The sequence below is a fragment of the Serinus canaria genome, chromosome 6, assembly GCF_022539315.1.
Source record: "Serinus canaria isolate serCan28SL12 chromosome 6, serCan2020, whole genome shotgun sequence".
Taxonomy (NCBI): Eukaryota; Metazoa; Chordata; class Aves; order Passeriformes; family Fringillidae; genus Serinus; species Serinus canaria.
The window spans coordinates 1,423,190-1,450,512 of NC_066320.1; the positions used below are offsets into that span (position 1 = coordinate 1,423,190).

Below are 27,323 nucleotides of genomic sequence, written 5' to 3' on the forward strand. Positions count from 1 at the left end.
GAAGTGGAGGAAAGGTGCATTTGTAGGAGTGCGTTAGCAGAGAGCGAAATCCCGAGGCGCTGGGAACGGCTGGGGCTCCATCTTGGGCTGAGGAGCTGACACCTGCCCGGCCTGCCCTTTGGAGAGGGGCTGGGCTGTGCTTGGGGCAGGGTGCGCTCACTGCAGCCCCGGGCCGAGCACCTGCCCGGGCGGGACACGAGGCACTCGTGCCTGCCCTGTCCCTCCACCGCAACCGGAGCAGCGCTCGGCCCGACCCTCGGCTCCCAGCAGCAGGGCTGAGCGGCAGAGGAGACGTGAGCAGAGCCGTGAGCAGAGCCGTGCCCGCTCCCAGGGGCCGGGGCAGCACCGAGCACGGCAGGGCTGCCGGGAGGGGCCGGGGCTCCCGTGGCCCCCGGGCAGGCAGAGCACACACGGGCACTGAACCTGCCGGAGCCCTGCACAGGGAGGAGCACGAGGAACAGGGATTGACTAACGCCTCTAGAACAGCACGGCAGAAGTGGCTTCATTTCCCAGAAGGAAGAAAATGCTGCTCTAATCCTGATAGTTCCAGGTTCTTGTGGGTACCCCACAGCTCTTCCTGTGCTCTTCTCTGTGTGAGAAGGATTTAGAATCAAGAGCAGGGTTTTATAGAAAGACAGAAATGCAGCATTAGTCACAGCAGTGTCCAAAAACCTTAAAAGCAGGCCAGGTATGTAGTTTGATGCCAAGGGAAATGAAACCACATGGAACATCCAGCATTCATTTTGTTCAAGGCAGAAGTCTTACCTCCAGTCAGTAACAGCAATCTGAATATTACACATTTTCCTATGCAAACAGGACAGCACAGAGAGGAGGAGAAGATGGCAGTTAAGTAATGAATTAATTCATTGCACATTATGGAAATGTACTATATTCTTGTTTTAAAAGATTGCCTATTTTAAATTATTTCTCTTTAGTTGCATCCCTTATCACAAGTTATTTATTAAAGCAGTACAGTTTATCCTACCATCTCTATCCTGCATCAAACCCGGCTGCCTCCCTGCCTGCCCCACGAAAGCCCACCTGGAAACACTCTCAGGAAGCACATGAGCACACCTGATTGTGTCTTGGGCAGGGTACCCCACTCCCCAGCACAGGCAAGGCCTTTCTAAGCAACTTGAACTTAATAAAGTAAAATACTCTGAATTACAAATTTAAATTAAGTGACATTAATCTCAGATAACTTAAATTTATTTTTTTCCAAAAGTTATTTACAGATTTACAAGTATTTGTGTGGTATTTTACAAAAAGTTACATCAGGTCTTTTTAAAAACATTTTTCTTTACAAAAGCTACATAAGCAACTACATTGAGGTGTTAAAAAGAATAGCTATGTTAGCTTTTAGGATATTCACTAAATCCCTATTCTCAGAGACAAAGCCAAGCTGAACAAAGTGCAAGGACAGCTAAAAGATCTGTGTGCAGCCTCCCTTTTGTGCCAGCAGTGCTACTCCAAGCCCAGGGCTGAAGGAACTACAGGGCTGGTGGAGGATCCAGGGCTGGAGCCCAGGCCAGGAGTGGCTAAAGGGAGGAGGGTGCAGTGCAGTGAGTTGGAAGGGAGGGCAGTTTATCAAAGGATATTATTTCTATTTGCCTATGGAAAGAACAAGGATCTTACATTCCAACAAATGTTACCATCAGTGACAAGAGTGGATAGACTCAGGCTCAAGAGTGCTCTGTAAAAAAAATGCAGTTTAGGAACCAGCTCTGAAGGTTTGAGAAACATGGTGACAAAATAAGGAAGAACCTCCCTGTGCAGCACAGAAAGGATGTGATTCCCAGCATTTAATCCCAGCCTTTCTAGGTGGTTTCTAGAGCTATGCAGTGACTACACATACAAACTGGAGAGCATGACTTGCATGAAAACGATGCAGAGACTTGTTCAAGGTTACAGACAATGTCAGAGAAGAGGTCTGTGCTGAACAGCTCTCTCTCAGTGGAAACACAAATATATCAAATTAATAGCTCATGTGAACAAATCACTCAGCAAAACACACCTTCCTTCAGGAAGTGCCCCGAGCACTGTTTGTTCCCTGGCTGAGCACAGCTCCCCTCACCCTGGGACTGCACAGAACAGCTGCAGTGCAATGTTCTGGGATGTTCTGAAATGTTCTGGGACATACCAACTCCTGCTCATGCAGAGAGGTGAACAAACAAAAGGTATTTGGCAGCAGCTTCTCAGACCACTGCATTAATTGCCATGCTTTTTTCCAGTAGAATTTAAAACCAGCTCCTGCAGGGTTTTGCTTCCCAACAGCCTATCACAGGCTTAGGTTGGATTTGTGGCTCATCAGCCTGTAAGAGTATCACCTTCCTCCAGATCATCTTAACAACTGAAATATTCATCCAATACACATTAACACTGAGTCTCCTGTATAAACTGCCCTGCTTCCTCCCAAAAAAGCTGCTGAGCCATTTGGCAGACCAACACACCCTTCTGGGTTTTTCTTCTTTTTAGATGTGCATTTTCTACATTTGGGTCCCATTGTCTCCATTTGTTTCAAGAGGAAGCAGAGAAGTAACTCATCCACAGTACCTTGAAACTGCAACTCCACACTGCTTACCTCAGAGTCTGGAAATCCTGTTGTACATTCTTTAGTTGGTGTGGTGGTTTTTACAGGATGAGCTAAAAGCAGAATGAATAAATCTCTTATGGCACGTTAGAAGAGCATCTCTGTATCAGAATGGCATGGCAGGAGTCACAGACCCGGACAGGCTTTGGTGAGGAGGGCAGAGGCAGCTCATTGTCAGAACAGGCATTGCAGAAGATCTCCCCACAGTTCCTGCAGTGATGCTAAATCACAGGCAGAAGAGTAAAAATTTAAATTTACAATGGAAATGGTAATTGGATACCAGCAAACAACACACACAGCACAATCCAAAAATGTAATTCCTGACTCCTTCTTGGAGTCAGGCTGCAAAAGAAAATGGATCTACATCCCAAATGCAATCCTACACAAATGATGTTTGCCTAGGACTGCACCATAGACAGACCCATGGTCTTTCTAGAATTTAATATATAGATAGATAGATATAGATATATGTGCTGAAGATTTCATTCAAGCTCTGGATTAAGGATGTATTCTGCTATAGAAAAATACAGCTTGAGCAATGATATCTGAAACAGTGGATGCCTCTGGCAGGTAGCTAATTGAGATTTAACATAAAAAGGTAAAGGAAACTTCCTGCACACATTAATAAGGCTTGGAAATTATTGTCACATTTGACTTGAAAATTACAAACTCGTATTTTCTTATTCTAGTATACAAAATTGCCATAAAAAGACTTCTACACATGTCAAATTCTAGCAGTGCCAGAGCTGATAAGAGTTTGAGATAATTCCACATAGTTAAATAATTTTTAATTAAGATGCTCTGTGGAACTACACTATGACACTGTTTCTTTTGAAATTAGGGCCCAGCTGCATTATACGTACCAAAGAACTAGAAAAATATCTCAAAAATAACTCTGCTTTTACCTGATCATTTACATTTCATGCCACACCTCAAAGATAATTATTATTTACATCATACTTGTAATAATAATTACATAATACTTGTAAACTCGTTGGGAGAAATCTTGTTAAAATTTTACCTTCCTTTTGGAAAGTGAAAATTCCTTTTCACACAGCTTGCAATGAGTGGCTTCTTTGTCCTTCAACCAAACCTGGCCCTGGAGAAAAAAATTATCATAATTATATTTATCTGATGAAGTTAAACTTTGGGCTCCAGGGGAGAAGACAAATCAAGAGCAGAACATTCACTGCCTGAATGCTCAGTGCCCTGGGACCAGTGTAATGTCACAAAGACACTCTAGAGCAGCACAGGACTGCTCCAAAACACTGCAAAAAAGACAGAGCAGAGTGCAGAGGGAACATGCTTGAGGGGCTAAAGCTGGGCAGTGGCTCAGCTGGGAGAGCAGAAAGGCATCCCAGCCTCCAAGTGAAGCCAATGTCCCTGCTCAGCACATGGGAACAGTCCTCAAGATGCAGGGAACCAAAAAACAAAACCCAGGACAGTGTCAAGAAAAGCTTATTTTCTCAAAAATGCTACTGACCTGCAATGCCTTGTTAGCTTCTTTTATATCTTCTATTTTCAGCTTTGATCTAAGGAATAAGATAATGCTACTTCAAACTTCATGGTCAGTTATGCTCTAACAACTTCAAAAGCTAGTTTAGGTACTTAAATTTTAAGCCAAATCCTCTGAACAAGAGTACAGAGCTACAATATGCCATTTTGGAGGAAGCAGCCTCCCCACAACCACCCAGTGCCAACCCACTGAGAACTGGGTCACAGGAGACACACACTAAGTTATTCTACAGGGCACCAAAGGCCACAGAAATCACAGCAGACTGTTGAGAAGACAGAGATCATTAAATGAAGCTTCAACACCACAGAACAGTCAGGAGGGTGCTGCTTTTCCAGGTGTGCCCTTCCCTGCCCTGGGCAGCTGGGCTGGTTCTGCCTGGGCTGGGCTTCATCTCCCTCCCAGGGGCTGCAGGGGTCTGGGTTTGTGCTGAGCACAGGTTGATAACACAGGGGTGTTGCTGTTGTGGCTGAGCAGGGCTCACACAGAGCCAAGGCCTTTCCTGCTCCCCCAGGGCCAGGCTGGAGGAGCCTGGGGGTGATGGGAAGTGAGGGGACACAGGCAGGACAGAGGATAAAAGGGATATCCAAAGGGATATTCCAGACCAATGGCATCATGCTCAGTGTATAAAGGGGGGGGAAAGAAGGAAGGAGGGCATTTGGAGTGATGGAGTTTTGCCTTCCCAAGGCACCATTCCATGTGATGGGCCCTGCTCTCCTGGGGGTGGTTGAACACCTGCCCAACCACGGAAAGCTGTGAATGAATTCCTTGATTTGCTTTGCTTGCACGTGTGGCTTTTCCTTTCTCTAGTAAACTGCCTTTATCTGAACTCTCACTGAGTTTTCCAGCTTCTGCTTTTCCAGTTCTCTCCCTGATCCCAGTGGTGGGGAAGTGAGTGGGCAGCTGTGTGGGGCTGGGTGTCAGGCTGGGGCTCAAGAAGAGCAGCCCTGCCCTGCTGCAGCCAGAGCTGTAACCTACTCCTTGGGGCTCCTCTGGAAATGCCACAGCTGGCAAACCAGGCAACTGCTCTCCTGCAGAACAAAGCCTATTGCCCTTGGAACTGTGTTTGTTCAAACTGTTTTGGTTTGGATTTTCTGTTCACAGCACTGTCGTTACCCAGGAGCTCACAGCCACCCCACCAGCCACAAGTAAAAATTACCAGGCCTGACCTAACTAGACATATTGACTTCTCCCAGCTGGTTAGTTATCAAAATAATAACAATATTGTCACATACTGTCTAATATGCATTACCACTGTCCCACTATTTTTCTTAATTCAAGTGGATATGATAAAAATAATACGTGTAAGTGATAATGAATAATAAAATTACTCGCTCAGCTTGGATGCCAGTTCTTGGAGAGCAGCTTCTTGGTCTTCACATGTGCTTTTCAGCTGCTTGTTCTTCTCCTGAAGTTTAAGGAACTCCTTAAAACAAAACAAAACAAAACAATATAATGAAGCCAAATTATTCTCAAATTGTGTTTGCCCTACTGCCTAGGAAGCTGCTCCTACTGAAGCTGACCTTGCTGCGAAAGCCAAGTGCATGAGTGATCCCTCACACTCCCTCCAAACCCAGCCTGAACAGCAACTGCTCAGGAGAAAACTCTCAGACCCCAAGAGATAAAGAAACATTTTTGCTTCTGTAGCCCACAGAAAAAAATAAACCTGAGTGACTGGAGATAAAACCTGGAAAATAAACCTGAGTGACTGGAGAGGCCAGGAGCACAGAGAGCCACAGGTCCAGCCTGCAGTGAGGACAGAGCCCCCGACACAACTGAGAAGGGAAACAAGGACTTCATTTCTCCTTATCCAAAGTATTGAGCTCTGATCTGAGGACTAAATGGGCAGTAAAAAGCCCTTTTTTTTCCTCATTCTATTTGTGAGAACACATTAGTGTAATCTTTCTCATATATTTGCAGAAATTCTTTTAAATATCATGTCTAAGTCCATAAATAACATTGCAGTAAATTTCTAAATTTTTAGTCAAAATTTGCTGCAGAATTTACTTTCTTAAGGGTAACTATTTCTTGGGTCTCTGTTCTCAGATGAGACACAATTTCCTTTTCCTTCTGAAGATCATCCTCCAGGGTTTGCCGCCACTCTTTTTCTATCTTCAAGTCTGTTTCCAGCTGAAGACTAGAACAGGGAAAACAAAACAAAAATCACTGTGCACAACAGTATCACTTTTGAAAACAAAACTGAGTTTATTTTTTGGTGCAACAGACTCTTACCATAACAAACTATTAACTTACATGTTTTCTAAACCAGAAATAATGTGTCAATATAATGATATTTTAGGTATCAGTGTAATAAACAAAGTACTGTCATTTAGAAAATGCTTTTCAAAGTAAGTTTATTTAAAGGACCAGGAGTATGGCATAATTTTGAAGAGCTGTCCTTTGAAATAAATGAGTAAGAGAAGACTAACCACAAAATTCTGAAGTATTTTTAAAACAAGCATAAGGCAAAGCCCCTTAACTTTGTACAGCTTGTTTCTAAAATAAACCAAAGCAACCAGCCACAGTGTCATTGGTGATGCAGACAATCATTGCAGGTATCTCTGATACCATAAAAGTTATTTAATTTTACACCCTTAGATATGAATCTTCTATTTTAGAGTAAGGTTTATGGCATTTTGAACAGAACTGAAAATACAGGACTTTAAACTACTATTTTTATTGAGCTTTCTGCAGAGCTGAGGTTCAGCATAAACAGGGATACAGATTCTATTGGCTTAACTGAACTTCAGCTCAAGGAGTTAGGGCTGCTCTGACAGAAGAGCCATTCTAGCTGGAATTTTACTTTTGGTTTCATGGAAGACTTGGTGTTTAATGTCATGGGGGTGGAAGCACACTGTTCAGCCTTCTAGATTTAAACTGTGACAACACAGGAAAAGAGGAGAAAAAATCTGAGAGTATTCGTGCAAGGTCTTTTGATGGGAAACCTACATCCACATTAATTTCCCTGTTTTAAAACCAAACCCACTTTTAAAGGAAAGACTTACATTTTTGGACACTACCTCAGCATCTGGCTGGAAAAGAAGTGAACATGACCTGGAAGTTTCAGAATTGCAGAATTCTAAGGCTGGGGTCTGAACTGTTCTTTTGCCCAAATCTGCAGAGGTGACTGTGGTAAAGTGAACATTTGTCATGACAGTTGAACAAGTGGATTGAAATTCAGAGTTCTGAGAGAGGCAGGGGAGGGCTAATAACTGGATTGGAAATCACTAATTTTTAAGCCCCAATCTTTGTGCCAAAGATTTACTTCAATAACTAATGTTTTATCTTCCCAAAGAGAGAAGGCACCTGTCCTTACAGGGAGCTTCTAACATTATGCACTGATTTAAATTAGCACTGAAGGATGTAACAGGAGAAAGACAGAGGGCTGGCTTTTAAATCAGCTTTTAACTTTTATGACTACACTGGATTTTCACTTTTTATTTCCTGTGCAGTGGTAGTTAAACCACTTCTACCTCATCCTTAAGCTGGATCAGTTTAACTTTAACTATTGTTGTGCCATTTCAGTTTAAGCTCACACTACTCCATACTTGTGGCCTTTGTTCAAAGTGTTTTACCACTACAGATTTTCCCCCACTTAGGATAATTTCCTCCTGAATTAAGTTAGCACTTTTAGCCAAGAAATAATGCTGTTTTCCCCTTCCTTTCAAGCTGTATGTCATTTTAGAGGCACCCAAAGCCAGCTTGGCTTCCTTGGAATGACATATTTTCTTCTGCCTTGCCAGTACCTGACACAAAGATCTTTAGTATTTGCATTCTGTTCAAAACCATTTAACAACAAGCAGCCTGTACTAGGACAGAGGACATATTGCAAATGTAGAATGTTTACTGCCATGCATTTTTCCAAACAGGGAAGAAATACTCACAGCTGTTTCTCCTTCTGGGAGAATTCGTTCTGCAGGCTTTCAGATTTATTCACATATTCCTGTTTAAGTTTCTCATCCTCAGCCTCAGCCTCCATTTGAGCCTTCTCTGCTTGCTGCAATCTGGTGTAATTCAAATCAACTTTGGGTAAAACTGAAGCTAGAACTAGGGTGTAGAGGGTGAAGAAGACAAATAAAAGAAAAATGGGGAAATAGAAACATTTCTAAATAAAAACAAAGTTTGGGGGAAACTCACAAACTCAAACGAGAAATCCATACAATGCCTAGAGAACTTAGCTCCTGGGTTTGCATACAGTAAGAGAGTAATCACTGTAAGTAATAATTGTTTTATTTTATGCTCATGAATAACAGGTGCCAAAGCATGATACATATTCTAGAATTGAAGCTTTTCTTTTTCCTTTAACAGAGGTCCATGTGTTATTTCTGAAGCTTTTTTCCCCCAAGTAAGTTCTGTAAGAGTACCTGGCTTGCACTAATCACCCATGAAGACAGGGCAGAGCATGTGTTGTGCAAAAGCAGCTCAAAACAATTGAGGCATAAGGTTGCATACAGAGCACTGCAATCAGACAGCAAAAGACTTGACTAGGCTAACACAACAAAACACACCCTGACAGGTCCCACTACATTTACAGAACTACCTCAGCTACATCATAATTAATTTAAATAGTCTGTATTAAAAATAATGCATTCTTACACTGGTGAAAATAGCTCCATACTATAGACAAATCAAAATGATTAATCAAGAAATGAGGGATTGTTTTTGATTTATTTATTTTCTTTCTGAATTCCAGGTTTGTTCTGCTGACACTCCCCTTGGAATGCACTGGTTCACTGTGGTTCCTCTCTGGTGAGTAAATCGTAACAAAAGTAAATGTACTAAAAGGGGATTTGTGCTATATCATGGTTATACCTGTCTGGAGAATACAGGAGCCTGTAAAATCCCAGTGAATGTCCCCACCTGATGCTCTGTGCTCTGCAGAACTGCCTCAAGGGCCTCTCAGGTAAGTGAGAAACCAGTGAGATGGTTGACTTGTCACCTCCCAGCAGCTCCCTGAGCACTGAGTGACTCCCAGCTCCCAGTGTCAGCTAAAAAGAAGATGTGTCAGCAGTATGTCTGCATTTGTGCTTCTGCTGATGAAGTTGCACCAGAGGGAGTTTCCAAAAGCTGCTGGTAAACAAGTGAAAAAGGCTGGAATTAAACCACCTTATCAAGGGTGCATTATCTCACTCAACTGCCCCAGGGGCCTGAAGAATGCTCCCAGTCACAACTGCAATGGCAGTGCACAGAGGCCAAGCCCTGGGAAGGACAATACAAGGAAAGAGCAGGTCCCTCCCCAGTGCAGAAGCTGACTGAAGCTACACAAGACATCAGCACCAAAAGCACGTTAAACCCTTCCCTAAATCACAAAATCATCTGCAGAGCTGTTTCCACAAGCAAGGCAGAAAGGGAGCTTGCTACCCTAAAGCTGCAGCATCATCCCCAGCCCAGCACCAGGGCTGGCTGCACTGCTGAGATTCAGGCAGATGCTGAGCTGGCTGCAGCTTGCAGCTGGATTTGGCATGCAGATGATTCTGTGGCAGACACTTGTTTGCATAGATAACATTGAGGTGGATAAGGTTCCCATTTCTGTCATGGTCTTCCTGTTGTTCAATGCAGTGTTTCTGGTTTGGGTTTTCTTTGAAAATAGTTAGAAGATAGTTATTTTTTAGTAGCCAACTCATGTTAAAGGCTGTTTCTGCTTCCAAAACAAGGAATAAGCTAGTACATAACCATGCAGTAGAAACCCTTTTCTGTATTACAGCATCCTGTCCCCTCTTTTACAAACACATCCCCTTCTGCTGCAAAACTCTAAGATCATTTTCTCAGTCGACATCCACTGCAGCCTTCAGAGCAAACATCAGGGAGTGTATTTAGGGCAGTAAGCAGCCTAAGCTCTTCTTCCTGCAGGCAAGCAGCAGCTCACAGCAGGAACAGGAGCTGTAAAGGCTGCCTAATGATGGGTGGAGGGAGGGAAAAGGCTTTGGGCACAAGCACAGGTGCTGATCTCAGTGCAGAGATCCTCAGCTGACAGACAGGTTAGGCAGGTTCAGGACCTGGGCCCTGACTGTAAATCCTCCTCACTGCTCCACCTCCCAGGGCAGCTGGGCTAGGCAGGAGTCACAGCTACAGAATTTGCTGGAGCACCCTGTGTCTGCCTGGAGCCCCTCAGGAATCAGGCTCCAAGCACATTGTGACTCCACAAGAATGTTCTACCCCAGCACATCAGGGAGGTGGAACTTTAGCTGTTGGCTGCCCAGAGAGACTGGCATCCCTTCACTGCACACACACTACACAGATGTTGGCACCACCCTCCTTTCTTACCCCCATCCTTCTGAGGGAGCTCAGCTCCAACCCCTGCCACTCTGCTCAAGAAAACACTGCTAGTTACAGCCACAGGACCCAACAGAGAGCATGCTTTTGGGGTAAATACAGCCTAAAAGTGAAAGGAATAAGCAGGGGTGGAGGGAAGTCTTAGCCAGAAGGGCTACTTTGTACATCTCTTAGTACCAAAGAACCGGAAAAATCACTAATTAGAAAGAAGTGTCATAAAAATGTACAGTCAAATAAAGATATCTAACCTCTCAAAATAAAATCTGACAAAGAAGTGATTCAGTAGCATTAGAAAAGTAGCTTACATTTGCTTAATAATAGTGCAGTAATTTACTTTTTTTTTTTTTTTTTTCTTTTTTTTTCTTTTTTTTTTTTTTTGTTTGTTTTTTTAAGGAGGGGTAAAGTGAGATCGGAGGTGATGTTCTTTCAGAAAACAAACCAGAACCCAGCTACGATCAGTTACAGTGCAGGATTTCTAATACCACTTTCAAGTTTGAACTGGGAAATTCTGAAGTCCTATTTTATCAATTCTTTCAACCCAAGAGGTCTGGAGGAGCTCTCAGAATGATATATCCTTGACAAGTTTATACTGGTGCTGAGCCTCATTGCTGGCACATTTGACGAATGACATTGCAATAGTCCTAGTTTGAGTTAACAGATCTTTGTCACTTCATGAATGCAGTGGACAAAAATCAAAGACAGATGAAGGCAGCAAAAGAGTAAAAACAAAAATTGGGATAAAAGGATAAAAAGAAAAAGAAAAAAGAGGAAAAAAGGATGTCAATAAAAGAATATTCATGTCACTAATTTTTTTAATACATAAGCATGTTTTTCATAATCAGATTTAAATGAAAAAAAAGACATGTCAAACACCAACATGACAGGGCTTATGGATATGTTATATTTTACAATTAGAAAGATCAATGTTGCATATAAGGCCACTAAATTAAAACATGTGAATCACATCTTAGTATTATGCAGTACATGCAGTCTAACCATAATGTAAATTTATATTCTGGAATTTTAGTCTTTCACTTTTCAGCCTTTCAGTGTGAAAACTCATTAAGTCATTGAAAATAATGACACTTCCAAAGCAATGGACAACAATTATAACAGCTTCAGCAAACAACCAGTGATCCTTGAAGGCATTAATGTTTATATTAAGCACATGCTTAAGTATAAGCAATATTAATGCTTCAGTTTCTATTGCATTTCATTCAGGGGGGAAGAAAAAAGTAGGCAATAAGGAATCAGAATTTTGAAACAAATGAAAGAATGACTTTTGATATCAGCATAAAAACCTAGGACCAGAAGGACAGTGGTAGAGGAAGAAAATGGAAAGAATAATTTTGTATTTAAAGTGAGTGTGTTTGTCAAACAGAAAAAAAAAAAAAAGTCCAACAGCAAAGCACTAATTAGAAGTTTCAGGAAGGTTTGGTTTAAATATTCTGGTTGAAAATTGCATCTCAATGGCAACTGTGGGAATGCAGTAAGATGTAAGGGAGTGGAGTTGTGAATAAAGAGAAACAAAGATGGGGCTGTACCTTTGTTCTAGTTGTTTCATAGTTGCATTAATTTGATTGGTCTTATCCTCTAATCGACTAATTATTTCATTCTTTTCTTTCATAGCATCTTCAGAAACCTGTGTTACAAAAGAGGTTAAAGCTAAAATTGGTGTAATTGCACCATTACCTTGTGGGGGCTTCTTTTTTCAGTAGCTAAAGGGGCACAGGGTAAAAATCAAGTTTTGATTCTCTTTAAGGACTGCCTTCCAAAAACCCTTGAGGACAGTATGTAAAATCTCATGCCTAGAAAATTTGTAGTTTCATAGTCTGCAAGTGCAGATGCTATTTCATATTTAATAAGTAAAAATGTTTCCTTTTGATTTCCTTCCTCAGTTAATCCTTTTAGAAGTCAAAGTTAAATTCACTGACCAAGCAGCCCATTAGAACCTTACCAGTGAAGAGCAAAGAGCTTAGTCCAGAAAATCACCAAGATTTTCCTGCAAATCAACTCCCCAGATCCTAACACTGGAGAACATTGTCTTCTTTTTCTCTCCAGTTCTATTTATTTTTCTCATCCTCCAATCCAGTTTCCTCACATTTGCAGATGGAAAGTAGAATCCTCTGTCCATCACTTCAATTATCCCTCTGCAGCATCTTAATTTTTTCCCCTCATTCTGCCACAGATTTGACTGGGTTCTTGTGCTGGTTTTCAGAATTTATTCCCTAAATCAAATTCATGTTTTAAATAAGTAATTCACTAGTATTTAGTAATTTGTTAACTGCATTTGGGGTCCCTGAGATCCATATTCTCCCAAAAAAAGGCATTTAATTGTTAAGAGATTTTCTTAATTTGTTAACAGATTTAAAAATAAACCCAAAACTGTAATTAGCTTTTTTCCATTTAACATATTCTTTCTTTCTTTCCCTACTTTGGAAGGTCAGGGCTTGTCTTCAACTCCTCATTATGTGCCTACATTCTTCTGTGGTTTTTTATACAACACAGGCCAAAAAAAGGTCTTTGTTACAGTACATTATTACTCTCTCTACTTCACAGAGGATATTATTTGGCCATGATCTTATCCTTATGCTCTTTTCTTCCCTAAACCCAGTAAGTGACTGCCTTAAGAACCTCTTTGTATGAAACCATGTTTACATAGGTAACGTTCCAAAATGTCAAGCTGACCTAAGAAGCACAAGGAAACCAAAACTCCAGGGAACAGCAGCATCCAACTGCCCAGAATGGTAATAATGCATTTCTGTCTCTGTGATCCTTTCAGCAGTTTAACAGCAGATTGTCCCTTTACCTGCAGCTTTTGGTACATTTCCACATTAATTGCCTTAACTTCCTCAAGCTGCTGCCGCAGGCCGATGAGGGTGTCCTGCTTCTCATGGATATCCTTCTCCAGCAGCTTCATGGCAAGCTCTATCTCATGTTTCATGCTAACTTGAACCACTAGCTCATTCTCCATATCCTGTTAAACACAACACAATGTAACACAAAGGATTTAAATAATTATGGAGTTATTTATTTCTAGTTTGAAACTCTAACAGTGCTGCAGCACCACCTATTTTACCACTTCAGAAATTCTCTCCCTCTTTACCTTTGCAAATTATCCATAAATGGAGCACTCATATACTAACGGGCCAATGGGGTTTTTTAAGTTTGGGAGAAGACAACTCACACTATAAGAAATTACCCTGCCTAAGTATTAAATACAAAAATAGAACTGAAGTATTTGTATTTTCTCATTAAAGATTTAGCGTAGATAGAGAGCATAAAGCACTGCTAAAAGCTTACCTAAAAATTTATCCAATAAAAATGTGGTTGTTTTTTTACAACATTACTCCAGAAATATTGATGCTCTGTGAAAACTTCCTTTTTACTATAGGCTGAAGCAAGTGCAAGGCAGCAGCTAAAGCCAAGAGAAGTGGGAGGGCTGTGCAGGGGGCAGTGGCAGGAGCACCCACCTGGCGCAGCTGTGCCTCCTCGCGGAGCTGCCTGCGCGCCTCGGTGTACATCTCATCCAAGCCCTGCCTCGAGTGCTTGTACGTCTGCAGCTCTGCCTCCACGTCCACCTTGGCTGCCTGCAAGGACACACAGGTTCTGTCCTCCTCCATCAATTCTGCAGCTCGGTGGCATGAATTTAATGTAGGCACATGGTGGTAATTGGGAATGGGGCTGCAGCAGAGTCCCATCCCCAGTGGGTGCAGCTGTGAAAAGCAGGTGAGCAGCCCTGACAGCAGGGAGCCATGGAGGGCTCAGGGGTACTGAGCAGCCAGGAAAGGGAACAGAGGGCACACAGGTGCAGTGCATGAATGATGAGGGTATAAGAGATTAGGCTACAGAACAAGAGGGCAGACACTTGCAGCCTTCTGAAACTGTGATACTCTGTGTGTTGTTTCTGTCTCAACCACAGCAATTCGACACTCGTGGGGAATATGAAGAAAAACTTACAAGCACATCCTCCAGCACAGGACAAACATGGAAAGAGCTGTTTCTGCTCTTTGGCCATTGGCTTGATAATGAGAACTGAGTAAAAGCAGCAAAACATCTATACTGCAGTACTGTCCTCCTTTGGTGTCACTTGAACACACTACCCATGCACATGGTTGCAAAACAATCTCATGTCCTAGAATTCTAATTTACTTATGCCATTTAGAAAGCTCCACAGATTTAATAAGCCCTTTCCCTTATAAAAGCTGTTTCAGATTTGGACAAGTTAAGCTTACTTGAAGTTGAGATGTACAAGCTTTTGAACAAAAACTAAACATGTTAAAATATTAAAAGTGGTAAAACTAACATACCTCTAGATGATGCTGTGTTTTCATTAAAATCAGAGTATTTTCACTCCTTAATTGATGGTTTTCTTCCTGAAGTTTAATTATATTGTTTTTTGCTATTGCTAACTGAAAAGAAACAAATAAAAAAAAGTACTGTGACCACTTTTGTGAGTCGAAATAAAGGAAAAAATGTTCTGATTAATGCAAGACCAAGACATTCTCTGCTCTATTCTCCCTGCCTGCCAAACAGAGGATTAGCTGTTTTTATAGAAAGCATGAAGCTCCTGGTTTTAATAATGAGTCACTTTCCCTACACAGCAGCAGTGTGTCATGTCTGGTGAAGAACATGCTTTCATTTCATTGCTCCATCATGACTTCAAGACCCTCAATTCTCTTTCCTCGTCCTCAACTTCTGCTTTCCACTTGGCTTCAAGTTCATCCAGTTCTCATTTTCTTTTTTGGGCATCTTAATGTGTCATATGGAGCAACTTACATAAGAAAGCCTCCCCCATATGAACAACAAACATATTTACAAAAGATGACATTTCATAACTGGGCCCTACAGTATACAGCCTAATGTCAGAATTATAAGCCAAAGGATCAAAAGAGGTGGACAGTTGGGCTGAAAGCTTATAAAGGAACCAGAATACTCTGAGAATTAACACAGAAAAGATGCTCTCACTCTGTCTGGATACATTACTCCCAGAGTGAGCTAGCTGTCCCTTCAGCAGCTGAATTCAGAATTCTCAATTTTCCCCTTCATTAACTAAAAAAGGTGTGCTCTCTCTTATAAAGCTAAAAATATTGGAATCAAGCTTTAAAGACAACCAGAAATTTAGGCTATAAACACAAACCCAGAACCAGACAAGTCTGGAAGCTGTGTATAAACATCCAGTAAACAAGCAAGAAGCAATCCTTTGGCTAAAGCTGAGGACTGGAACAGAAATTGCTTGGTGAACTACTTTCTGTCTCTTTGTAGCAACTGGTGTCATCCCATTCTAGACTAGTCATCTGCACAAATCAGACTGACAGCTGGCACTGAGAAAGGATTCTCTTCTCATTCTGTCCAAAGTTAGAAACTGCAATGTTCTACAGAATTGATGTACTGATGCTAGAGGCTACCTGGCCAGCTGACTTCAAGTCCCTGCAGCTGCTGCCCCTCTCCTGGAGGTCAAAATAAAGGTAGCTGAATACATTATACAGAGCTTCCATAGCTGAAAATAATGTAAGTATATTTAGAAAAACTGCCTTTCAAAGAAAACAATATGCTACACATTACTAAAATAAAAAAGTACCTCTTCAATCAGTTTAGTGTTTGATTTCTCTAGTGAGTCAACTCTTGCATGTAGACTGCTAACTGTGCTACTGAAAGGGAAAAAGAAACAATGGTATTTAAGATTACATCAAAACTCATTCAACCAAGCTCAAAAGCTTTAATGCAAGGTACAGTGATTAATGGTTAAGAGCTGTGAGGTCTGTTCCATTACTGGAACTTTTCCTAAATATAAGACAATTACTCTCCTTTCTTGAACTGAACATGCTGCTTTCCAATTCCCAATGTCACCCCTGCCGCTTAAACTCCTGCTTGGCCAGAACTTCCCATGCACTCTCCCTTTCCTTTATCCTCACAACCATAGAACAAAACCATTCTCCAGATTCTCCTCCCCCAAAACACATTTCTTTTATGAAATCATTTGTTTCTCTGCATTTTTTGAGATTTGTCCTCACGCTATCTCTTTCTTGATGCTTCTTGACTTCATGTAGGAGTGTCACCAGAGTTTCATTGCCTTTTATTAGTCTGTTGCTTTTTATAGTATCAAACTACATCCAGGCCTTTTCCATAACCTGATTGCCTATTTCTGCAGGAAGCACCTTTTTTTTTACGTTGCACTTCACACACAGGGAAACAGAACACCTATTTTGTACCACCATTTACTTTTTCACATATTTCTCTGTGGTGTCCTCTGTTGCCAGTTCATTTGGAACAGCAGGGCAGAGAGATTAATGCATTTTAGGATGTCTAAACACAAACAGCTGAACTGAAATAAAATAGGAGATTTGCTGAATCACTGATCTGACAGGAAATCTGTGCAGAAACCAGAGTACAAGAGCACACAGAAGCTCACCTGGATAATGACATCACACAAACATCACTGCTCTTAATTGTGACAGCTCCTTTCTCCTCCTTGACTTTCATTTTGTTCATAGTTGATGTGCTCAGCTTTTCTGTGCTGTTGAAGGTTTCTGCTCAGTGACACCATTTCAAAGCAGAATATCCTTACTTCAACAGGAGCTTTAAGTAATCAATGATCCAGATTACCAGCATTAAAAATTTAAAAAGATTATAACATTTCAAAAAGGATCTAGATCAGCTGTGCTAGAGATTCTACAGAAGTTCTTTCTGGCTTTGTTGTTTGCTTTTGGTTTGTTGGGTTTTTTTAGCTTTTTAGCCCCTCAGACTTTAATTTGGTACAATACTCCTCAGAGAATTTAAATCACTGTTCTTCTATTTGCACAGTAACAAGCACAGTGGTGGACTAGGTTTGTTCCATCCAGCAAACTAAGAGGAAAATGCTGCTTTCCTGAAAATTGTTCCAACAGGAACCTCAACCTACCACATTTAAGTAGCTCCTAGCAAGCAGTGAGTTTAATCAGGTTCAGTCCTAGGCATTAAAGCCACAAACTAAAATATTCTGCAAGGTAAAGAAATAAAATCATATGGATTCACCAGAACACTCAAAATCACTTCCAGCAAACTTTTAAATGGAACAGAGTTAGAATCCAGACCAAGCTTTTTATTCCTGTGATGTTTTGAATCATGAGGACCTTCACAGCTCTGGCTTGTTGGTTCTGTGTTTCTTTGAAGAAGAAAGTTTTGACTGTCCAAAAGCATGAAAACTGACACTGAGCTCTCCAGGAGAGAGTCTTTTCCTACTTCACTAAATCTTCAGTCTAAACACAGAATATTTGCAGCTCTTTCTCTAAAGTGCTCTCACAAAGCTGTGGTACAAAAGGGATTTACCTGTAAGCCTGGCCTGACACCCATACTTCAAAGTAATACTTACTTCAGTTGCCTGTTTAGTTCCTCAACATAATTCTTTTGGTCCAATATTGCAGCAATCTGTACATTTCTAAAGCAAGAACAAAATAAAATAAACAAAATTATGTACTGAACCACAGACTGAAAAGATTCATGTTTACCATGTGCAAATGTCCATCCCAACTGTGTTTTTAAAAAGAAAGGAAGCAACTTCATCTCATACTCCTGAAGGTAATAACACACACGTTGTATCCGTGAGACACAAAAAAATCTAATGCTTTAACTGCAAACAATATCTCTACATGAAACATAACAGTCTGAGAAGCATAAGGATGTTTATTTACTCTGCCATAACTCTGGTTCTTTGGAAGTCTGACTAAATCCCAAGGTGAGGCCCTAAAATTCTGCAGGTTCCTTTTCACTGCCACCTGGCAAGCCTCCCCTGCTTGGAGGCAGGAGGTGATGCTGCTGGGGTTTGTCTCAGACTGCAAATATTCCTCCAGCTAACTAAGAACACAGAACAACACACTGGGGCATTCTTCTCAAGATCAGAACATTTCATTTTTAGGGAACCTGACTTATTTCTAAAAGAACAGGTCCCAGCCAAGAAATCATTTGTTTACCTAGAGAATAGGAGGTATTTTGTGAGGACATACCTTTCTTTGCCCCCAATGTCATCATCACTCTTCAAATACACAGAGAAATCGATCACCCCAACCTAGGGGAGAGCAAAGGCACAGTTCCATATCATACAAATAAGTGCTGCTGATATTTACAGCCTTGTATTTATGCAATTGATAAAACCTCAGTTACAGCATTTTTAAGGTCCATCCAGTTTCAGCCAGAAGCTGAAAAACCTGAAATATAACAGTTAAAACAAGATTTTACTAAGTTTAATATTTACTTGGTTCATACAGTGCTCTCCTGTCAGGATCCTGTTTGTTCTTTTCATGCCTTTTCTAAAAAGTCCCTTCACAAAAAACTTTCTGAAAACATGTTTTTCTGATTAAAGCAAAATACCCTCTCTAATAAATAAGTTAAAATGTTCTATCTATAAAAGTTACTTTATTTCAATTCACTAGGGCTGCATGAACACATTTCACCACTAAGTAGCATTTTTTCAACCTGTCAAAACTATGCTCCTGGCTGTGACTTCCATCAAGGTTCAGAAGTTTACCTTTCTGCTCAGTAAAACCTGCTGCTTCTGGTTTCTCTGAGAAGGTGCTTTCTTTTCACTGCTCTACACAAATTATTCTGGACATGTTACAAATGTCAAATTGGGACACACTGCAATCAGAATCCCATCTGCCACTACTACCTCCTCAAACTGAGTTTTCTCTCATGAAGCAAGGCCACCCAGTGATAACAGAGCTGTAGCTAGCAACAGATTTTGTGGTCTATAATACACATATTTAATTCTCAACACTAAGAGCAAGTTGGTAAGTTTTCTGTAATTACAGGCCTGTCAATGTTGTATCTTTTACACAAGATCAGTGCCTGAAACTAACATTACACAGTAACTAGAACAAACAACTGAGGACAAGTTAACCACGGGATTCCAAAGCACACACACACGCAATTAGCTGTAACTTCTCTTTCCCAGAGGAGCTGTTTTTCCATCAAATATATGAACATAGTAATAACCACTTAAGCTACCATGATTTTTTCCCACAAAGCTGAAAAATCTGTTAATATTTTCTTGGGAAAGATCAGGGTTAAAAGTCAAAGTCCATTCAAAGCAGGAAGAATTCCAAGTCTTGCTCTGCAGAATCAAATAGTCACCCTCTTAAGAGGTCATAAGAGAGTGTTTGTTTCAGTCCCTGTATCATTCCTATGATGTTCCAGAACAGCAATAAATGAACCAAGCAGGGTAAATTGATCATGGAACTATACTTGTGCCACAGAAGAAAAGGATGGGTTACACAAGTCAGATGGAAGGAACTCTGCCTTGCTACAGCTGCTCCCATTTGAGGACAAAGCACAAAATTTCACCCTTGCACTCTGACCATTATCTGCATTCAAAGGTCTGATCCTGCTGATAGTGAGGTTAAGGCAACAGCCCCACAGACCCTGGAGCTGGATCATCACACCCTGTGCAGTCTCAGGTAGGATTTCTAACAAGTCACCACTCCAAAGTAACAAGATCCACAAATGAAAGTACAGAAAACTCTCATGGACTGCATGCACATTCCTTTACCTGGATGGACTTACTTGTGAATCCAGGTCTTCTCCCTTCACACACAGGTTGGCATCGATCACGTTCAGCCCAACTAACAGCCCAACAATCACTGCTCCTTCCTCTTCCATCATCAGTGCATGATACTCATAAAACTCACTGTGTGAAGGAGAAAATTGCTTCTTACTGGTAGATTCATTCTATGTACATCCAGTAAATTAATCAAAAGTGACATACAGATCTAAATTTTCTCTTATTGTAGCCTTACTACAGCATCCATAAAGATGAACTGGCCCTGCCCATACTTTCACCTCATAAATATTTAAAAAGTCAAAGTACATGGTTTGTCTCAGAGGCTATTAAAAACAAGGATACTGCCTTAGGCTCCAGATGGCTGGGACATTGTGGGAAGGGTGACAAGATTTACTTTGACTTTAAAAGAAAACAAACAAAAAAAAAAAACCCAAGAGAAAAAGCTCTTCCCTACACCTTCTATTAGCCAGTGTTGAAGAGGATCCTGCAAGAAATGAAGTGTTTGGCCACACTGAGTCAGACAACTCTTAAGTTGTTAAAAAGCACTGCAAGCAATGCAAAGGAAGAATGGCAAAAGAATTAACCTTTGTGGGGAAAAAAAAAAGCCTGGAATTTAGTGAATACATGCTTGAAATTCAAGGACCCAAGGAAGAGATTAAATGAAAAAAGAGAAACTTAAAGGGCTGTAATGCTAAAAAGGTTTTTAAAATATTGTCATCGTTTTTCACCAAAAGCACTACAAATATAAATACTTCAGTGAACACGAGAATATCAGCACTTTTTTCTCCTTGTACTTTTAAAATAAAATTTTAGATTCTATGTAAAAAACTTCACCAGTCTTTTAACTGGAGAAGTCCATAGCTGCTGAACACCAATGACATCCTGACATACCAGTGTTATCTAGGCAAAGTCAGTCTTAAATATATGTATAGCTCATAAAACTGAAATGAAGAAGCATCATTCTCCATTGTGCTTGAATGACTCCATCAGACAGAAGAAGCTACACCAGAAGAGAGCAATGCCAGTGTTAGAACTGTGAAAGCAAAGCTCAGAGCAAGAGCCCTCCTTCCAATGGCAGCTCAGTGGAAACCACACACATGGTAGGGATGAAGTCACCTCCTCCCCAGTGCACAGGAGGGGAGCGCAGGATTATTTCTTAGGAGCCTAAACCTCTGAAAATAAATTGCACACCAGCTCTAGTGAGTTGTTTACCTGAGGAGGTCTCTCTGGATGATCAAACAGCGAAGATAATCAGCCATTTTCTTCTGCATCAGAGCCAACCGCAGCCAGGCCCGGGCACGGCCCAGCGGCGTCCTGAAACAAAGGCCACAAGGACAAACAGCCCCAAATTAACAACATATGGATTAAATCGTGCTCTTTAACACCTTATCAGTCTACTGGTGGAGCAACTGGTGTTTCTGAAGGGGTATTTTAAGCTATTAGTTGAGCATCACCATGTGGAAAGCCATAATGTTTAGGCTTTGACTCCAAGCTTTGGGATAACAGAAAGATTTTCAACCACTCAGCTGAGCTTGGGAGCAGACCCAGGAAAAACAGGAGTACAGACTGCACCAGAGCCTGATAAGCTTGAAAGTGCTATTTTCTGCTGAAGTAAAATGCTTGCAACAGCTGAGACTCCTTTCTGCAATTTGTTTGTTAAGAGTTGAGGGGAATTGCAAGAAAATGAACCAAATGGCCATCACCAGCCACCACAGCAGCTTCCCTTCCCAATCCTGGTCTCTGGCTCTACCCAGCCCTTGCTCAATCCTACCTTTAATTGTGTGCAACTTCAGTGCTATCTTGGGAAGACAATGCCAAAAAAGATGAAAAGATGAAAAGTTACCTATGTAACTGGCAAACACTAACACCCAGCAAATTACACCTGGACCTGTAGAACTTCCTCTTCTAGTGCTTGCCTACTTACAAGTGGTAAGCACAGCAATGAAAAAGAAAAACCCCTCACAGGTTGTGTTAGGATAGGAAGAGAGTAACACACTTGGCAAAGGTTATTACTTCCTCTGGCCTGCTTCAAGAGTAAATAATAATTTACATGCCTGTGTGCTTTAGATAAGGTCTAAAGCTATAAATTAGAATCCTTGTGCTGCCACACACCAGTCAGTGCAACCAAACCCTTTTGGAATTTCGTGGATGGCCTATTAAAATGCCAAATACAAAAGCAGAGTGCACTGGAATGGAGAGAGAATAAATTTACAACTGAGTAGGACTGTGCAGGCAAGACTCTCAAAAGCTGCCTAATTCTTTCCCCTTTGCTATGTCACCTTGTGGTTTGATCCAGCCTTTGCTGACTGCACTCACCAATGTTTGCTGCAGTTCCAAACTGCAGAACAACTGACACACAACCTGCTCCTTTTTGCACCCTTATCCACCTCCCATTCACCTGTGCTCCCCCCAACATGAGGTGCTAGCTGTTCAAAGGCTTGATTAATGCCAAATGAAATCATGAGACACCTGCAGATTCTCAGTCAGGTTCTTTATTTTCCTGCTGCATTTTAACAATAGTACTTACTTAAGGCCAGGCAAATCTCTGACACTTGCTGCTATTTCCTCAGCTTCTGGATATAATTTCTCCACAAGTTCCAGAGGACCCCAGATGGTTTTATTGTAACTGAGAAAGGATTTTCTTACTATGAAAAGAAAAATCAAGTAACTGAATTAATTTTAATTACTGCAGTAGCTTCCTTCATAATATCTGGTGTGTGCAAGGGTTAATTGCTGAGTCCAGAGTTCCAGATAACTCTTAACTGAGACACTGGTCAGCTCACCAGTATCCAAAGTACTGAGACACTGGTCAGCTCACCAGTATCCAAAGGCAACTTTCAAACTACTTTGCTGTGAATATAAAATTGATATGCTAGAAAAAAATAATACAAAAAGGATGTCCAGCTGAAAATATACACTACATACATATATGCAGTTGATAAACCCTGGACCACTTACAACAAATGCTGCAAAAAATGACAAGTTGGTAAATGTGGAAATATATGCAGTGAAGAATTAATAATTACACTATTCATTATAAAAGGTGACCATTTCATTATTTTTTTCAATTCTTTATGCAACATTAAACTTTTTAAATCTATTTCCAGAAAGAAAGGAAGAAAAATGGCATGTTTGGGATGAAAAATATGCAGCTAGACCAACTTCCACACCTTTCAGGCCATGCTTCAGGCAGTGCTCCATGACAACAAAGAACTGCTGCAAAGGTGGGTAGTCAGAATCCAGAGTGCGCCCAAAGCTCAAGGCTGATTCAATGAGTCCTTTGATACTCAGTTTAGCCATGTTTAATAAATTTGCTCTTTCTACAGCTGTAGGGTCCTTTACAGCTAAGACAACAGAGAAAAAAAATGTTATGGTTCAAGTTTTAGGAGTGACACAAAGAAATAAAGTTTGTTGTTAAAAGCAAACCTTACCTTCAGCTAATAAGCTTAACAGGACAAATTCAGCAGGGGCTATAAACCACCATGCCATAGAGAAGCATCCAATCCAGAGCACATTCTCAGTGTTTCAATGGGTTTAATGGGGAAAGGCCAGGCTGGGAATGTCAGATCTTAGGCACCATGTTGTCCCAGCAGGTCTCAGAAGCAGCCAAGTCACTGCAATTAACACAGCACCTCTGCTGCATGGCTGCAACCAGTGCCCCTCCCACGGTATCAAAGCAGCCTTCCTGTTAATTAATGGATTTATCTGGTGTATCACACCCTACCTACAGAAGCGCTCATCATACTTCTTCTATAGAATCCCTTTCCACTGTAGCTTTAATTGCACAGTGACACAGACACATGCCTTCCTTCTCAGGCTGTTCAGAGTCACTGCCACTAAGCCAGGAGCGTTTTCTGGAAAATACTACACACTGAAAATTCAGTTTCTCACCTAGCCACAAAGTATTTTCTACACAGAAAATCTTAAGAATTAAAGGTTTTGCTTTAACTTTAAGTTTTTGGTAAACATTACAAAGTGCATACTGCAAAAATACATATGAGGATTAAATCTTATCAGTAAATATCCATAGCTTTTTACAATCATCTCAGTCTGACAGAATGGACAAGGTTCCTCTTCTTAGAAATCCTGCTACTGAGAACAGAGTGCTCAGGAAATTCTTAAGCTTATTTTCATTTATAATGAAGCAATTCAAACATTCAGGCCAGACCCTATTTTCTCAGACACAAAACAAGCCTCTGTTTATTTATTCATCAAAGTAACCTGGAAAGAAACAAAAGAGTTTGATGATTTACCGCTTAATTAAATCCAACAAGTAAAGTAAAAAACCAAACTTTTTAAAAGACATTGAGACACAGATGTCAAAATATCTAGAAAGGCTTGTGACTGAGAAAAAAAAGTAAGCCTGTTCCTTTGCAAATCTGAGTATTGGTATCTGACACAGACTGTATCTGTCTGCACGTCAGAAAGCACAAAGAACCCAAATCATCATAACAGATGGGCATTTTCTCAGCTCCTCAACAGCAGTGAAATGACTTGTCTCATTTCCTGCAAACTTCAGGTATTTAGGGATTGGATATTAGAAACCCTGAAAACTACTTTCTAATATTCTGTTTCCCTAGCTGCCTGCCAAATACCCAACTACCCCAAAACATAACCTATCTCTGCTCTCTAGGAAAAACAATGACTGAGATTGTGTACATGCGACAGCCTTACAAACCGATTTTATAGTTCCCCAGAACTCCAACAGCAAACCCCAGGAGACACGAGAAGCAATAAGATAATGAAAGACAAGGCTCTGGCAAAACTGTACCCAGTCAGCAGCTGCAGCTCAGGGCTTTGTCTGTTCCTTCCTTCCTGCTCAGCTGCTAGGACCTGAGCAGCTCTACCAGAGCAGCACCAGCACAGCATCCCCGAACAGGTGGGGGCTGTAACAGCAGCAGCCTTTCTGCTGGCAGAGCACACATCCTGTTTTATTAGCTTTGCTACTGACAGCATCAAATAAAGTGTTAGAGGAGGAAACGCCTTGCTCAATGCAGACTTCAGGTGGGTAGCTCTCCCTGTCTACTTCCCCAAAGGCATAATGAAAATTCCTTTGTCAGGTGACCTCATTCTGACTTCTGGAGCCGATCCTCCTCAGACAGACTTCTATGTCTGCTGTCCTTTTAATTATCAGCCCTCGCCTTTTTTCTGAGGCGAAATGCATCATAGATCTGTTTTAAAGTGCGATCTACCCGCATGTTTTTCTTCACCTGCTTCTTAAAAATACAAATGGCGAACATTTTTTTTTTTTTAATTTTAAATCAAGATTTAGAATTTAACAGCGCGAGTGAAACCCTAAATCCCAGCTGCCGCCCGGGTACCGTCTGGGCTATTACAGAGAGCAGAGCAAGCTCTGCAGGGCTCTGCCCCCCGGAGCAGCAGCAGCCCCCGGCAGGGCTGTTCGCAGCTACCACCAGGGAATAGCCCGGCCAGCATCGCCGGCTCCGAGCGGCGAGCCTCGGCCCCGTCAGGCGGCACGGCTCCGCGGCCGCTCGGGCCGGGGGCTGCGGGCGCCGTCCCCGCGGCAGCGCCGGCCTCTCCGCACTGCCGCACCCGGGGCACCGCCCGCACTGTGGGCCCCACACGGCCCCGCTTCCCCCCGGACCGCTCCCTGCCCGCAGCCCCTCGGCCCCCGCCCAGCCCGGCCAGGCCCCGCTCCCGGCGCCGCAGCCCCGCTCACCCATGGCTGGAGAGGAGGAGGAGCCGCCGCCGCCGCTCCCTCAGGGCCCGCGGCTCCTCCCGCCCTCAGCCCGCGCCGCGCGGCGCCCCCGGCGGCGGGAGGACCCGCCCCTATCGCGACAGCCCCGCCGCCCCGGCCACCGCCCCGCCCCTATCGCGACAGCCCCCCCCGCCCCCGGGCACCGCCGCATCGCCCCCGGCCCTATCGCCCTGTCGCGATAGCCCCTCCGCCCCAGCTGCCCGCCCGGAGAGCGGCATCAGCTCAGGGATGGGCAAGAGCGCCAGGGCAGGTTTGGGCACAGGAAGCCTCGGGCAGGAGCTGAGCACGATCAGGCAGCACGGACTGGAGGCTTCTCTACCCGTGTGTTGTGACATGAAGCTCTAGTCCCTAGCATTTATTTATTCCAGATAATAATTCTGTAGCATTGGATAGCATGTATCAGAATAAATAATATTATCCTAGAAAAATCTGTGTTTAGTACCTTCAAAGGTGATGTGCTGGGGAACCAAAACCAGTATTTAAAAAAAAACATGTAAGTTTTAGGGGTTTAATTTTAAAAAGCCCAGGAATATGAATCTGGCTGGAAAAGAGCTAAAACTCAGAGCTGTTTATCACCACCAAGCACATTTGTCGCATCCAGATGGGATCTCAGCTGATGCTTACTACACCCTAAGCACTACAATATGCTTTGTTTAATATTTATTCTTTCCTCTCACCTTTTTGGGCAAGGCTAACCAGCAACCTGTAAGATAAAAAGGGGTTCTTTGCCTTGCCCAGCTTTAGAGACAGCACAAAAGAGTACAGAGGGTGTCACTGCCTGAGCCTGCAAGGAAGGACCAAAGGACAAGGGCAACACAGGGACAGACCACAGCCCGTGGTGACAGGGACACTTCTTATAGCCACGCTTTCCACCTCTCAAGGAAAAAGGAACCTATACATTTAAACATCAAACAATTCTGAAATAGTCACACTCTGATCCTGCTAGCCTGGCATAAAACAGCTTCCTTTTTTTTTTCTCATTTCTGGGAATCCACGCAACATCTGCATGTCTTCCAGCAGCACCAAGGGCTGCTTCTGCATGAGGAAGCTGTTTCAAAGGCAGCACACAGAAAAAGGGATCCTTTACTGTTAGAAGATGCTCAAATGCTATGCATATTCATTGAAACACAGAGTGCTTTAGAGAACCACATCTCAATTTTCTTTGAGACTACCACAGAAAAACAGGGTTTCATCTGTAGGCTCAGGAGTTGCTGCTCAGTTTAATTTTTACCACATGACAAGGAAGGATGCATTTTGTAAGTGGATTCTTCTGTTTGTTTCTCATGCATGATGGGATGGTAATACCCTTAATTTATTTTCATCATGATGGGATGGCAATACCCTTAATTTATTTATTAAGTTTTTAATAGCATGCAAACCATTTCCTGGATAAGCATTGCTTGGTGTAAGAAAACAGATTAATGAAATCTTAAGAGCTTTCTACACACAGATCCTAAACACAGAAAGAAAATCTCTACTAAAAAAGCACTCTGATGTCACTACTATAATAAAGAGCATATTTTACCCTATTTTTCCATCTTTTGAAAGACCCAGAGCACAGACACAGTTGATGAAGCATGTATTTTCACCTGAAAAAGGAGGAGATCCTGTCAACTTCTCAAATTATCGTTGTACTGTTCTAAATATTTGCCTTGTATAAAGTGAAGTGTTAACAAAGTATAAACAACTTGAA

The 27,323-nt window shown here is 41.9% G+C and overlaps 1 protein-coding gene across 7 annotated transcripts; it reads right to left on the reverse strand.

Moving 5' to 3' along the window:
* Positions 1–1,191: 1,191 nt before the first annotated feature.
* On the reverse strand, positions 1,192–25,666 carry RUFY2 (RUN and FYVE domain containing 2). 7 transcript variants are annotated; one of them, XM_030241039.2, is made up of 18 exons: positions 25,592–25,666; positions 23,082–23,255; positions 22,439–22,556; positions 21,124–21,225; positions 19,914–20,037; positions 18,359–18,420; positions 17,728–17,793; positions 15,958–16,027; positions 14,687–14,788; positions 13,850–13,966; positions 13,186–13,353; positions 11,921–12,018; positions 7,988–8,107; positions 6,111–6,240; positions 5,435–5,529; positions 4,074–4,122; positions 3,612–3,689; positions 1,192–2,811 (listed from the first exon to the last, which is right to left on the reverse strand). In XM_030241039.2, exons 1-18 carry the CDS (start codon positions 25,593–25,595, stop codon positions 2,668–2,670), a joined length of 1,821 nt encoding a protein of 606 aa, XP_030096899.1. In that variant the 5' UTR covers positions 25,596–25,666; the 3' UTR covers positions 1,192–2,667. The 7 variants fall into 7 exon arrangements, with proteins under 7 accessions (XP_030096899.1, XP_018776351.2, XP_050831957.1 ...); XM_018920806.3 differs by lacking the exon at positions 25,592–25,666 and adding an exon at positions 23,343–25,349 and having other exon boundaries at positions 15,958–16,024; XM_050976000.1 differs by lacking the exon at positions 25,592–25,666 and adding an exon at positions 23,343–25,340.
* Positions 25,667–27,323: the final 1,657 nt, after the last annotated feature.